This window comes from Adiantum capillus-veneris, chromosome 16 (assembly GCF_014529385.1).
Source record: "Adiantum capillus-veneris isolate H3 chromosome 16, ASM1452938v2, whole genome shotgun sequence".
NCBI lineage: Eukaryota > Viridiplantae > Streptophyta > Polypodiopsida > Polypodiales > Pteridaceae > Adiantum > Adiantum capillus-veneris.
This window is the reverse complement of record NC_140946.1, coordinates 20772267-20784856: the sequence shown is the minus strand read 5'-3', so window position 1 is coordinate 20784856 and position 12590 is coordinate 20772267. Positions and strand designations below refer to the sequence as shown.

Genomic DNA, 12590 nt, shown 5'->3' with positions numbered 1-12590 from the left:
TTTATATTAGATGATCAGAGAGTACAACTACCGGAGGCTCCACTCTGCTAATAAGCTGATTTGTATAAGTGGCCCTCTATGAAGGCTCTTGGCCAAAAAGTAGCGGATCAACAAGCTGGCGATGTCTGCAAAAGCACCTACTTTCAATAACTTGCACCCAAAAGCTTTCAAATTGCGTAAGGGCTACCACGCTAGCACCTAATTTTTCCACCGCAATTTTTAAAGATGCAATGTCAGCATTTGTACGAAATTGCCACGTCATCACTTCATCGCCATTCTCTCTCTCTCTCTCTCTCTCTCTCTCTCTCTCTCTCTCTCTCTCCTCCAATCGGCGGTGCCACATCATCACTTCTATGACAAGCATCACCAAGAAATATATTGGTAAACCATCGAGAGCACTAAACTGGAGATGCCAAGGAGGTCTTGGTTACTGTAGAAGAGAGTCCACTTGTTGAAGGTGGCTCCTATAATCCAAAGTTGGGGAGGCTAACTCAAAGAAGACATTGGAGAAAACTATGGGGCGCCCAGAAGACCTCCACCAGCAGAGAGCCTAGTAGAGAGAGTAAAGCTCCAAACCTGACACCCCATAACACAGATAGTCATTAGGCAATCTAAGCAACCATAAGTATTCCCAACCCTCTAGTTTTTACTCCTGTTCCTACCCCCCTTCTATTATAGTTTTGGAGGTCATCTCTTGGGTTTCCCCGTCTAGATCTTGTGAGTGAGCTTCTTTGTGGCTGTGCCTGGCCTTGTGGGGTGTTTCCAACTTCTAGGCATGTGGGAGGATTCAGCCTATTTTCCCAGTTTTTTCCCAGTTATGGGTCAGGGGTATTTTAGGCTGGTCTGGCATTTTTGTTGGCCCCCTATAAAGGGAGAGGGGGGCGCCCCCATTCCAGCACTGTGAGTAGCCTTGTACTCTCTTGATTCGCAAAGTTTGTGCCCCGTAGGGCTTGTACCACTCTCCAGATGGTTTTGTGACGAGACCCAGATACATGGACACCCACCTGTCTCATGGGATACGATGTGCTATTGGCCAGATACGCACATCTTCACACCAGCTGCGGATTGAGACTGGGAGATACAGCAGAGTACCAGCAAAGGCCAGGACATGCCCCTTGTGTGACATGGAGCCTGAGACAGAGTTGCACTATACATGCCGCTGCCCCATCTACTACGAGATACGAGGCCGCTTCCATTGCTTGTTTAGAGAGGGTTTTGGACCACTCTCCAGAATCATGGGGTACGAGGATCAGAGATGCCTGGGTTTGTTCCTGCTCGAGTTGCACAGACACAGAGATAGCCTGATGAGAGGAGTGGCTAGCCAGTCTCAGAGATAGATCACAGATTTCTTTAGAGTAGACACTGGATAGCCGAAGGAGCTACTCCCACAGCAAAGCCCACATTCATCTCCCACCAGAGGCACACTGATCGACCAAGCGATTGAGCTTGGGAGATCCAGGCGCCCACGACTGCGGAGGACTACACAGCATCCACGGAGGCTACATCAGAAGACGGATCACTTTGGCTAGACATGCACGACGCCCGGTCAGACTACTGACCATGGAGGAGATTGATGAGATCCGCAAGCGACCGATGTTGGATCTCCGGTGATTTAGCTATTTGGTTATCCCAGCTAGCTACGTACTTTGCTTGGTTCATATCGAGCAGCTTAGGATGCCATAGTATTTTTGTTTTGTTATGTTGTTAGTTTGTTAGTTAGTTTATTCTATCACTCTGACTTTGTATCAGATCCACCACATTGTAACTTTCTGGTCTCATAGGTCACTTTGGCCTTTTGAAGACGTTAATATAACATTTCATTTCATTTAATATCTCTCTCTCTCTCTCTCTCTCTCTCTCTCTCTCTCTCTCTCTCTCTCTCTCTCTCTCGTTCCCTTGTCACCACACCTTCCACTGCACTTTGACACGTTCCTACCCTCGCTCCCTGTTCAATGTGGCTATGGAAGGAAGGGAGCTAGGATTACTGCGATCTCTGATTCTGATCACGTTTATCATCCGTTGTGGCTGACAAGCCATGACTTATTTCCTCTCATAAACCTGACATTCTTTCAAAATGTGTGGAACGTCAGGTCCTTGTCTTCTCTAGAGTCTAACCTCGTCCTGTGCATGTCCGAGTAAGAAAGACATAGCATCATCTGCCTTGTGTTTTTAGTAACCAGAACAAAGATTTGCCATCCATGTGCCATCACAAACAATCTTCACTGATCAAATTTAAAAGTAATGTCGCCCAGAAGTATCATAGAGCTGGGTAGTTTGTGCTAGGCTGTAACTTTGAAATTGTTTTCCTTGTAAAACTGAACATTTTAACACTAATAAACAGAACATCTCTTCAATGTACAGGAATGTTAACAAGATAGGGATTCAGAATCGTTACCCTGTGATATGAGACTGCTTTGACAAATAACCAAGCCAAAAGAGTGCTTTCTGTTCAGCATGCCAAACAAAAAAATCATTGTAACATTTACAGACAAGGCCTACACCACTAACCAGCTATTGATTCATAGGCAATCGGAAACCAATTAAATAGCGTTGCAAAATGAATGGCAGAATTGAAAACAGTCGAAGGGAAAGAGTAGGTACTGACCTCAGAAACCTCAAAAGGAACCAGTAACATAGATTAAACTTCAAGTATATCTATATTCTAGCATACATTCAACTTCAAGCATCATACTAGGAGCATAAAACCAGTAGTAGTTATAAGAACCTGGTGAACCGCTGGCTAGTAGAAGTTCATTATGGGAACAAACTAATGCAGAAGTATGACACCTATATCCAACTAAAAGCCAAGACATCTGGTATCAGTACCAATGATTTGAGCCATTTGATACAAGTACCAATGGCAATGCCAAACGAAACGAATGCATCCAATAAGGCATCAAGTGACTCAAGGGCAGTGAGTACATACCACTGTAGGATCTACATTCTTTTCATATCCAAATCCTTGCACTTCATTTTAGAGGTAATTGTATGTTTCAGGTGCAGAAAGTTAAACTCACAAAAACTTTTTCTCCTGGGCCATGACTCATAGTAAGAGGGCTCCTCATGATGCATGCCATCAAGGAGACTTCATTCAGTAATAGACATACTGACTTTGGTAAGGGGTCACTGGCTAGTCACTACTGACAACTTAGACGTGTGCAACAATCTAGTGCTAGGCAACAAATTAGTACATGAAAGCTTGATTCTGCATTAAGATTCGAAAACAAGTTATAACAAAGACCTGGCTCCTCCATCAAGGTGACCAATATGGCGCAGTTGATTGAGAATGCGACAGTGACCAATAATCTGTGGCAATTCCGATGGATTTAAGGGCAACAGGAGCGAGCCCTAGGGCAACCAGTTTTCAGCTATAACATATGGTTAAGATGTTTTTGAACTTTAAGTATCACGAGATGCCTCAGTCAATTGCCAGTGGCAAGGATCCACGTATGACGAGTCTTTTCTAGAAAGCATTTATTGAAAACATGGGCACTACGCTAAAGTACTCATCTTCGTTTCATTCACAAACTGAAGGACCTTCAAAAGAGGCAAATTCTATTGTCTTGGATCTGCTCAAATGTTGTGTGTCAGAGCACAAGGCAACTTCGGAACACCATCTCCCATTGGTTGCATATGTTTACATTAACACTGTGCATACATCAACAGGCCAGGCGCCATTTGAGATAGTGGAAGGAGGGAAGAAAGTCCCACCCATTTTGCAGACTAAAGACAAGATATTTGAAGCAGACATGTGTAAGATATGGATGAAACATACAGGAAAATAAAGATAGCTCTTTAGAAGACTCGGGCTAAGCAAAAGAAAGTTGTTGATCAGTGAGAGTGCGCGTGTGCGGAAGAGAGAGAGAGAGAGAAAGAGAGAGAGTACCCCCACTTCTAGATTCCTCTTCATTTCCCTCAGATTTCAGCCTTGAGAGTGCGCATGTGCGGAAGCGAGAGAGAGAGAGAGAGAGAGAGAGAGAGAGAGAGAGAGAGAGACGTTGGGGGAAGAGGGAAAGCATAAGACTTGTACAAATTCCAGATGATACAGGTCTTATGCTTTGGTAGTCTGTGGGGGGGCTGATCGCCCCCTCTTCCACATACCAGCGTTTTTTGTCTCTCTCTCTCTCTCTCTCTCTCTCTCTCTCTCTCTCTCTCTCTCTCTCTCTCTCTCTCTCTCTCTCACATGGTATCAGTCGCCAATACTTGGGAGATCCTGCAATCCAGCACCTGCTCAGGCCTAGCGTTTTTCAGCCAGGTGGCAATTTTACCAATCTTGCCAGTTCTAAGGGTGCTTCCACTACCAGCATCACGTTCTCCTCCCGAAGAGGGTTTTTGCAAATCTGCCTGCAAGAGGGGGTGGCGCCATCTTCTGGACAGCTTCCATCGCGAAGGAATGCTTTGCCACCTGCACTTTTGCAAGCAACCATCATATCTGCTGTTTCTATTGCTAGCGCTACACTTCTGGAACAATTCGTCGCCGGAACACCCCTCCCTCCACCTGGGTTTTTGGCTGATTCAGCAGCGTTTTTGCAAGAGAGGCGGAGCGTTGGGCTTCCAACCCGGATCTTGCATCGACCTACCCGGCTTGGCATCCGGTGCCTTGCCAGCCAAAAATCCTCTTCGTTTACAACAGTTTTCAGCCATTAACCACTGCTGTTTTCTCTGTTTTCAGCCCACTTGGGGTTGTGACTATGATTCCCCACCCTCTGCACCGCTCCTGACCATGCCAGGAGCTTACGAGCATGCTGAATTCGCTGAACAGCAGTGTTTTCATCACCTTGCGGTTGTGTTTTTGGGTGGACAGCAGCCTCTTGGCTTGTGTTTTTCACAGAGGATGAAGTTACCTCCTACCAGAACACCAACCAATGGTGGTTCGTGCGGTCTCTCAGTGACTGCTGCAGTACACGATATCTTCGACATCGGCTTGATCATCAACGAGCGTACGATCCTTGGGAGATCCATTCATTCCAGCCATCATTTGGCGATTGCGCACTCCAGAGGGGGTGGTGTGTCACGTGACACATCTTAAACCTATGTGTCCGTGGACAAGCTACACCACAGCAGGGTTCAGTCAGTCAAGTCAAGTCTAGATTAGCAGTGATCTGGCACTTTTGTGAGTCTATTCGTAGACCGTGCATGCCCAGTCACTTGGCATGGATGCATATCCTCCGGTTGCACACAGCATGATCATCGGAATTCCCATCAGAATCCATTAGCATCAGTTAGGGGAACTTTCCAGTGCATTTAGCCTATTTTCCTATTTTTTGTTATTTTCACTTATTATTTTTAAGTGACTTTCCAACAAAAGTAGGTAGGGCAATTTTGCTAAGTTAATATATAAGCAAACCCAAGTTAGCACTTTCTGGCAGAAGAGGCAGCAGGAGCTTCCCGCTCAACAGGCAACTTCTCAGCAATACCCCCCCCCCCCCCCCCCCCCCCCCCCCCCCCCCAGCACCCCCAAGCGTTTTTGGACCTCCTCCTTCACGGGGATTCGGGCAACAGAACCATCGCCTTGAAGCTTCCCTCTTCTAGCGCTTGTTCCCTTTGCAGATCAGCCTCTTCCATAGCGTTGTGCTCACCTAGCATCTGCCCCAAGCCAGCGTCTTTGCAGCCCCTCACTAACGCCAGCCAACCAGCCACCTTAGCGTTTTTGATCCCCCTTCAGGCAGCCCAAGAGCCAGCGTTTTTGGAATTGAAGACCACCAGCAACATCAGCGTTTTGCTCAGCTTTAGGACCCCTCTCACACCAGCGATTTTCAGCATGTATGTGCCTGCATAACCAGCGTTTTCCAGCAGGTACAAAAACAGTCCAAAACGCAGCCTGACAGGTCCAGCCTCTCAGCGTTTTTGCCCCAGCAAGAACCCGACAAGAGCCATTCATTTTCAGCCATAACCACGGCGACAAAACAGTCAATTTCAGCCCGAAACAGTCCATGAAAATCAGCAGATAGAAGATCCCAATTTTCAGCCACGAAGTCGTCGTCGTCATCACCGTCGTCGTCATCGGCATAGTCCCATTGCATCAGTCCATTGCATTTGCATTGTACACCTTTGTGCAATCAAGTAGACCACTCTCGCCGACGAGAGTGGGGCCTTCGGAGGAGGGTTTTACAACCTCTCGGGTGTCGTATCTCTTCTCTCTCCTTCTCTCAGTCTCATTCACTTGCACGCACAATATCCACTCACTTTGTTCGTGATCATAGCACTCTCCATAAGACGGAAAACTCTCTTTTTCCCTAAGAACTAAAAAGGAACCTTGAGCAATAAAGATCACTAATCTTGAGAAAATACAACATTCATTCCGCTGCACCTTACATGGTGACTTGTGGTTTGCTATGGACACACCTATGCACTCATCAGAGGAGTTCACACGCGATATAGCCATGCTCATGGCATATGGGATTTCGACATTCCTAGAGAAGACACCACCAACTTGGGTGGACAAACGCATACCACTTGACCTCGACATGTCAGATCACTTGCTTACACAAGAGCATCTGCATGGACTAAGGGAGAGGATCTTGGATCTCTTCTTGGACAGGCTCATTGCTTGGATCTACAGACTGGAGTGGGACTTCAGTGCTTTGGACTCTCTTGGAGAGTTTACCCGCTAGATGCAGGAGATCAGGCATCCCGCGACTACATCCAAAGTCACCCGGAGCTTGGCTTGGATGGTAGTGCAGTTGCTCTTCTTTACTCTTGATCATTTGGATTGCCACCTTCAGAGTTGCTTATACTCACCCTCGATAATCTTAAAGCACACTTATCCCCCGACCTGGGCAGTAAGCCACTCCCAACTCATTCACATTGAGAGCCACACCGAGATACGGTTTGATGGCGTTGTTGGTGCGGATTCTGTTTTGGTTGACACCGGAGGATTGGAGGTAGGAGATACAGGCAAGACGACGCACACATTAATGATCTTCACAATGCAGACTTCTCAGTCTGGCTTCCCTTCTTCATACACAATGATTACGGTGCAAACATCTTGGTCTGACCACCACTCTTCTCACGGGCCCTTCACAGTGCAGACTATTGAGTCTGGCTTTCCCCTCATCTTGGATTACCCTACGTACTGACAGGACACAATCTGGTGGTGGTCTGTGTGGTCTCTCAAGACTGATGCAACTTACAGTAGCTTCAACAGTGCAGACTGTTTAATCTGGCTTTCCTTGTTTCGGAGGACGTTTACGGGGCAGATTGCTACATCTGGCCTTCCTGGAGTTTCACACAGCTTAGCCACCTGGCCACACTAGGTTACAGGTTCACGCATTGACAGGCTTCCGATCACTCTCACGACGGTTCCTGGATTTCCCCATTTTCTCCATACGGTTTGACTACAGACACCACAGATCCTATTGGGCAGGACACTTGCAGGTCTATTGGCACTTCTTCTACAACAAGGAGTTGTTTTCACACTCAGTTCGGGACCTTCACGCAGTATCTTCACCCTGTATCGGCGGAGTACAGCAGTTTACTACACTGCTTGTGATGGCACTTTGCCATGGAGATCTCTCGGTGGTTGAGACACCCAAGACTGCTGCTACAGTTGCAAAGTTCGCCGGAGTATTATTTTTCAATGGACATCGTAGCAGACATCTTCATCATTTGCCTCACATCTTCGTCTTCACGCGGTTTGTTCAGCATCAGGTGCTGAGAGGGGGTGTTAGATTTACACCTCTGCTGCTTCACGTAGGTCTAGGGCACTTCCTGTACGGCTAGTGTCTTCGGGTTGGCCACCCATAGTATAGGTTGTACCTTGTCCGACCACCCGAGTTTGGGGTTGGGCGTCCACCTTGGTCACTCATATATATGGGACCAGGGGGGGTACACATATATCATCTGATCATTGTACGGGTCCTCTGCTCTGGTAGTCATGGGGGGCTGATCGCCCTCTCTTCCCCCACACCAACGTTTGTGTCTATTCTCTCTCTCTCTCTCTCTCTCTCTCTCTCTCTCTCTCTCTCTCTCTCTCTCTCTCTCTCTCTCTCTCTCTTCCGCACACGTGCATTTACATGGTATCAGAGCTCAGGCATCACATGGTATCAGTAGCGAGCTTCCCATGGTCTTGAGACCGGGCGCATCACCTTCTGCATCAGGTTCTCCCTCCCAAGAAGATCAGCCAGCGTTTTGCATCAGCTAGGCAAGCGATGGGATATGCTGTTTTCCATCGCTGAGAAACCCTGCTCCATCTGCGTTTTTGCTCTCCCACATGGCGAACACCTCAAGACAGCAAGCGCTGGCCTCTACAGGCCCTTTCGTCGCGAAAACCCCCTCCCTCTACCTGCGTTTTCAGCCAGATCTGCATTTTTGGACAGAAGGCAGTGTTTGCTGCACCGAGAAGGAGCGTTGGGCTTCCTACCCTGATCTTGCCTTTCAACACACCGGCTTGGCATCTGGTGCCTTGCAGGCAGTCTCCTCTCCATTTCCATCGGATTTCAGCCATAAACACCTGCTGTTTTCTCTGTTTTCAGCTCACCTGGGGCTGTGACATTGATTGCCCGCCCTCCCTACACCCTCTGCACCACTCCGGACCTCGCCGGGAGCGTACAAGCACGCTGAAAATCGCTGGACAGCAGCGTTTTCATCACCTCGCAGTTGCATTTTTGGGTGGACAGCAGCCTCTTGGCTTGTGTTTTTCACAAAGGATGAAGTTACCTCCTATCAAGACACCATCCGATGGTGGTCCATGCGGTCTCCCAGTGACTGCTGCAGTACACGGTATCTTCGACATCGGTTTGATCATCTACGAGCGTACGATCGTTGGGAGATCCATTCATTCCAGCCATCATTCGGCAGTTGCGCACTCGAGGGGGTGGTGACTTGTGGTTTGCTATGGACACACCTATGCACTCATCACAGGAGTTCACACAAGATATGGCCATGCTCATGGCATGTGGGATCACGACATTCCTAGAGAAGACACCACCATCTTTGGTGGACAAACACTTACCACTTGACCTCGACACGTCATATCACTTGCTTACACAGGAGCATCTACATGGACTTAGGGAGAGGATCTTGGATCTCTTCTTGGACAGGTTCATTTCTTGGATCTACAAACTGGAGTGGGACTGCATCTGCATTTTTCTGTCGCGGAGGTACACTAGCCGTACATTCATACCTACCTCCCCTTGTGCACCTATATATGGGGTCAGGGGGGTACCCACTTCCACATAGTCTTGACACACTGTATTGGGTCTTCTACTCATGGTAGTCATGGGGGGCTGATCGCCCCCTCTTCCTACATCTAGCGTTTGTGCTCTCTCTCTCTCTCTCTCTCTCTCTCTCTCTCTCTCTCTCTCTCTCTCTCTCTCTCTCTCTCTCTCTCTCTCTCTCTCTCTTCCGCACACGCGCACTCTCACATGGTATCAGCAGCTTCAGGCTCTCCATGGTCCAAGCGCATCAACCCATCAGGTCTTCTCTCCCAAGAAGCATCAGCCAGCGTTTTCTATTGGGCTGCTTGCATTTTTGCTTGAGGCTGCCAGCGCTACCCTTACTGGCCATTTTCGTCGCCGGAAAACCCCCTCCCCCTCTACCTGCGTTTTCAGCATGTACCTGCGTTTTTGGGTGCAGCTGTCCAGCAAGAAAAAACCAGCGTTTGCAGCGATTGCAGGGCAGGAGCATCAGCGTTTTTGCACCCGAAGCAAAGAAAGACATCTGCGTTTTCAGGACAGCAGGGCAACATTTTGCAAGAGAGGGGGAGCGCTAGCCTCACCCACTTGATCTTGCCTTCCAGACCGGCTTGGCATCCGGTGCCTTGCCGGCCCGTATCATCTCCACTTCCGTCGGATTTCAGCCATAAACACCTTCTGTTTTTTCTGTGTTTTCAGCCCACCTAGGGTTGTGACATTGATTCCCCACCGTCCCCAAACCCCCAGCACCGCTCCAGACCATGCCAGGAGCGTACTGCACGATGAAAATCGCTGGACAGCAGCGTTTTCATCACCTCGCAGTTGCGTTTATGGGTGGACAGAAGCCTCTCGGCTTTGTGTTTTTCAAAGAGAATGAAGTTACCTCCTGCCAGGACACCATCCGATGGTGGTCCATGCAGTCTCTCAGTGACTGCTGCAATACACGGGATCTTCGACGTCGGCTTGAACATCTGCAGGCGTACGATCCTTGGCAGATCCTTTCATTCCAGCCATCATTCGGCGGTTACGCACTCTAGAGGGGGTGGTGACTTGTGGTTTTCTATGGACACACCTATGCACTCATCAAAGGAGTTCACACGAGATATGGCCATGCTCATGGCATATGGGATTCCAACATTCCCAGAGAAGACACCACTCATCTTGGGTGGACAGATACTTACCACTTGACCTCGACACGTCAGATCACCTGCTTACACAGGAGCATCTACATGGACTTAAGGAGAGGATCCTGGATCTCTTCTTGGACAAGTTCATTGCCTTGGATCTACAGACTGGAGTGGGACTTCAGTGCCTTGGAGACTCTCTTGGAGAGCTTACCCGTGAGATGTGGGAGATTGGGCATCCGCGACTACATTCGGAGTCACCCGGAGCTTCGCTTGGATGGTAGTGCAGTTGCTCTTCTACATTGTGACAGTGGGGATTAAAGCACCTTTTGCTTGTTAAAGTTGGCTATAATTCCATAAATTGTACTGGCTTTAGTGTCTTGGTTTCAGAAAACAGAGTGCCATTCAAATGCTTAAAGACATGTGCCTCACAATAACTACAAAGACAAAATGCTGAAAGAAGCTTCTCAAAGTAATTCACTGGAAAGCAATGATGATTAAACATGCCTGAGAAACGTTCTTATGTATCACAAGATATTCAAAATCTCTTCCATTTGCAATTACAAATGTTCAAAAGATCTTTACGGAAACTTGCAATATTGAAATCCATTCATTCACAATACATTAGAAGCAAGGAGGCCATTTTGAAGCAAGCCTGAAGTAAATGTCCTACCTGTAGAAGCACCACTTGGCTTCCACTATCCCCCTCGTTCATATCGTTTGAAAATCTCAACTCTGCAATCCTCATAAGGTCGCGGTTGGATATGGCAGAAACCTTTGGACCTGAGGCAAGGGCACGTGACAGGCTCCTCCAGTCCTCACCATTAGAATCTCGGGCATACGGTAATTGCATTTCACTGAAACGGTCACTGCCTGACAATCCAAAAACATCCTGCTTGCAAGAGGCGTCTGACACCAGCGTCTTCTTGCTCTTCTTGGACACTTCATCCTCAATGTATTCACCGTTGCTAGCACTGCTTGCTTCTGGTGATTTAAGCTTGGCCTCCTCTCTCCCCAAAGGCTTGCCTTTGTATGGCAGGTTTGTCGGCTTCAACACTGATTCTCTTTTAAATTTATCGGGTTTGAAATCAAACAATTGGCTCCTTGGAACTTGCCTGCAATGGCTCAATCTTGTTTCAAGCTCTTTAAAAGGCTTCTCAATTTCATTCTCTGAATAACCAGCAATCTGTCCAGGTGATCTAAGAAGAATCAAGCCCCCATGGCACAGCATTATGAAGAAAAATATTCGGATTGTATATTATCATGGGCTGCATCAATTGTCTCTACAAGAATGATGATCATACTCTATTTCTTGATCTGTGCGTATACAGTTATGGTGTTTGTGTCATCATTGCTAAACCTTCAACAGACAGAGACTGTTCCACTTGCCCCTGTTAATACAATTAGAATCCATGTCACAAGACGGAGAATGTACCACTTGCTCCTGTCGATACAATTAGAGTCCATGTGACAATCTGCCGCAAAAGAAGCCTTGTGTGGGGTCCCTTACACTGTTAAAGATACATCTTTTGCAGAGCTTCTAGAAAACTTCACACCATACTCTCGATGTATGCAAAAAACCTTCAAGAAGGATAAAAGATGCTCCATTCTGTTGATTCGTGCATCATAAGAACATTGTCAATGACATGCTTGGCGCCTTTTCATGGGCAATTTCTCACACTCAGACCCTGCCCTCCGCATATGCACCAGGAATACCTGAGTAGAATGTACATGCTTCGTGATGTGTGTAAAAGAGCTCTCTCTCTCTCTCTCTCTCTCTCTCTCTCCATTTCGAATATTTGAGAGAGAGAGAGAGAGAGAGAGTTCGAAATGGGGAGAGAGAGAGAGAGAGAGAGAGAGTTCGAAATGGGGAGAGAGAGAGAGAGAGAGAGAGAGAGAGAATGAGCGTACATACCTCTGCAGCGCGAGCCTGCAAGGATGGTCAAGGAGGAGGATGAGCATGTAATGCGCGTGAGCTCAGGCCTCGTGACGGGTGTCAGCAGGCCTTCTCAAAACCTTTGCACGCTCGAACTTTTTGGCTCGACCAGTTGTAAAATTGACTAAACCTATGGTTTCTTGGACGCGAATCTGACGCGAATCATGATCCTATCTTCTAGGCCCTAGAGGGGACAAAGGGCCTAGCCAAGCCTCAGCACTAAAGGGCACGGGCATTAAATGAAGCTCGGGAGGTGGGATCGACGGTTGAGAAGCCCGGGCACGAATCTCAAGGAGATTTGAGGGCTCAAAAAAATGAGGCATGAGGTGTTGCACGCGGGTTTGAACCCTGGTAGATGTCGGGCAAGGCGCATGAATTATCCAACCCCCCTATGCG

At 47.8% G+C, this 12590-nt stretch overlaps 1 protein-coding gene across 3 annotated transcripts in view; it reads right to left on the bottom strand.

Moving 5' to 3' along the window:
• LOC147438686 (uncharacterized) overlaps nt 1-12327 on the bottom strand; it is a 43226-nt gene extending 30899 nt beyond the window's left edge. For all 3 annotated transcript variants that reach the window (XM_086484697.1, XM_086484699.1, XM_086484700.1), the window contains exons 1-3: nt 12174-12327; nt 10932-11974; nt 2396-2445 (exon numbers count right to left, since the gene is read on the bottom strand). In XM_086484697.1, coding sequence (XP_086340823.1) covers nt 2396-2445; nt 10932-11489 — 608 coding nt within the window. In that variant the 5' untranslated portion in view covers nt 11490-11974; nt 12174-12327. The remainder of the gene's footprint in view (nt 1-2395; nt 2446-10931; nt 11975-12173) is intronic.
• Nucleotides 12328-12590: the final 263 nt, after the last annotated feature.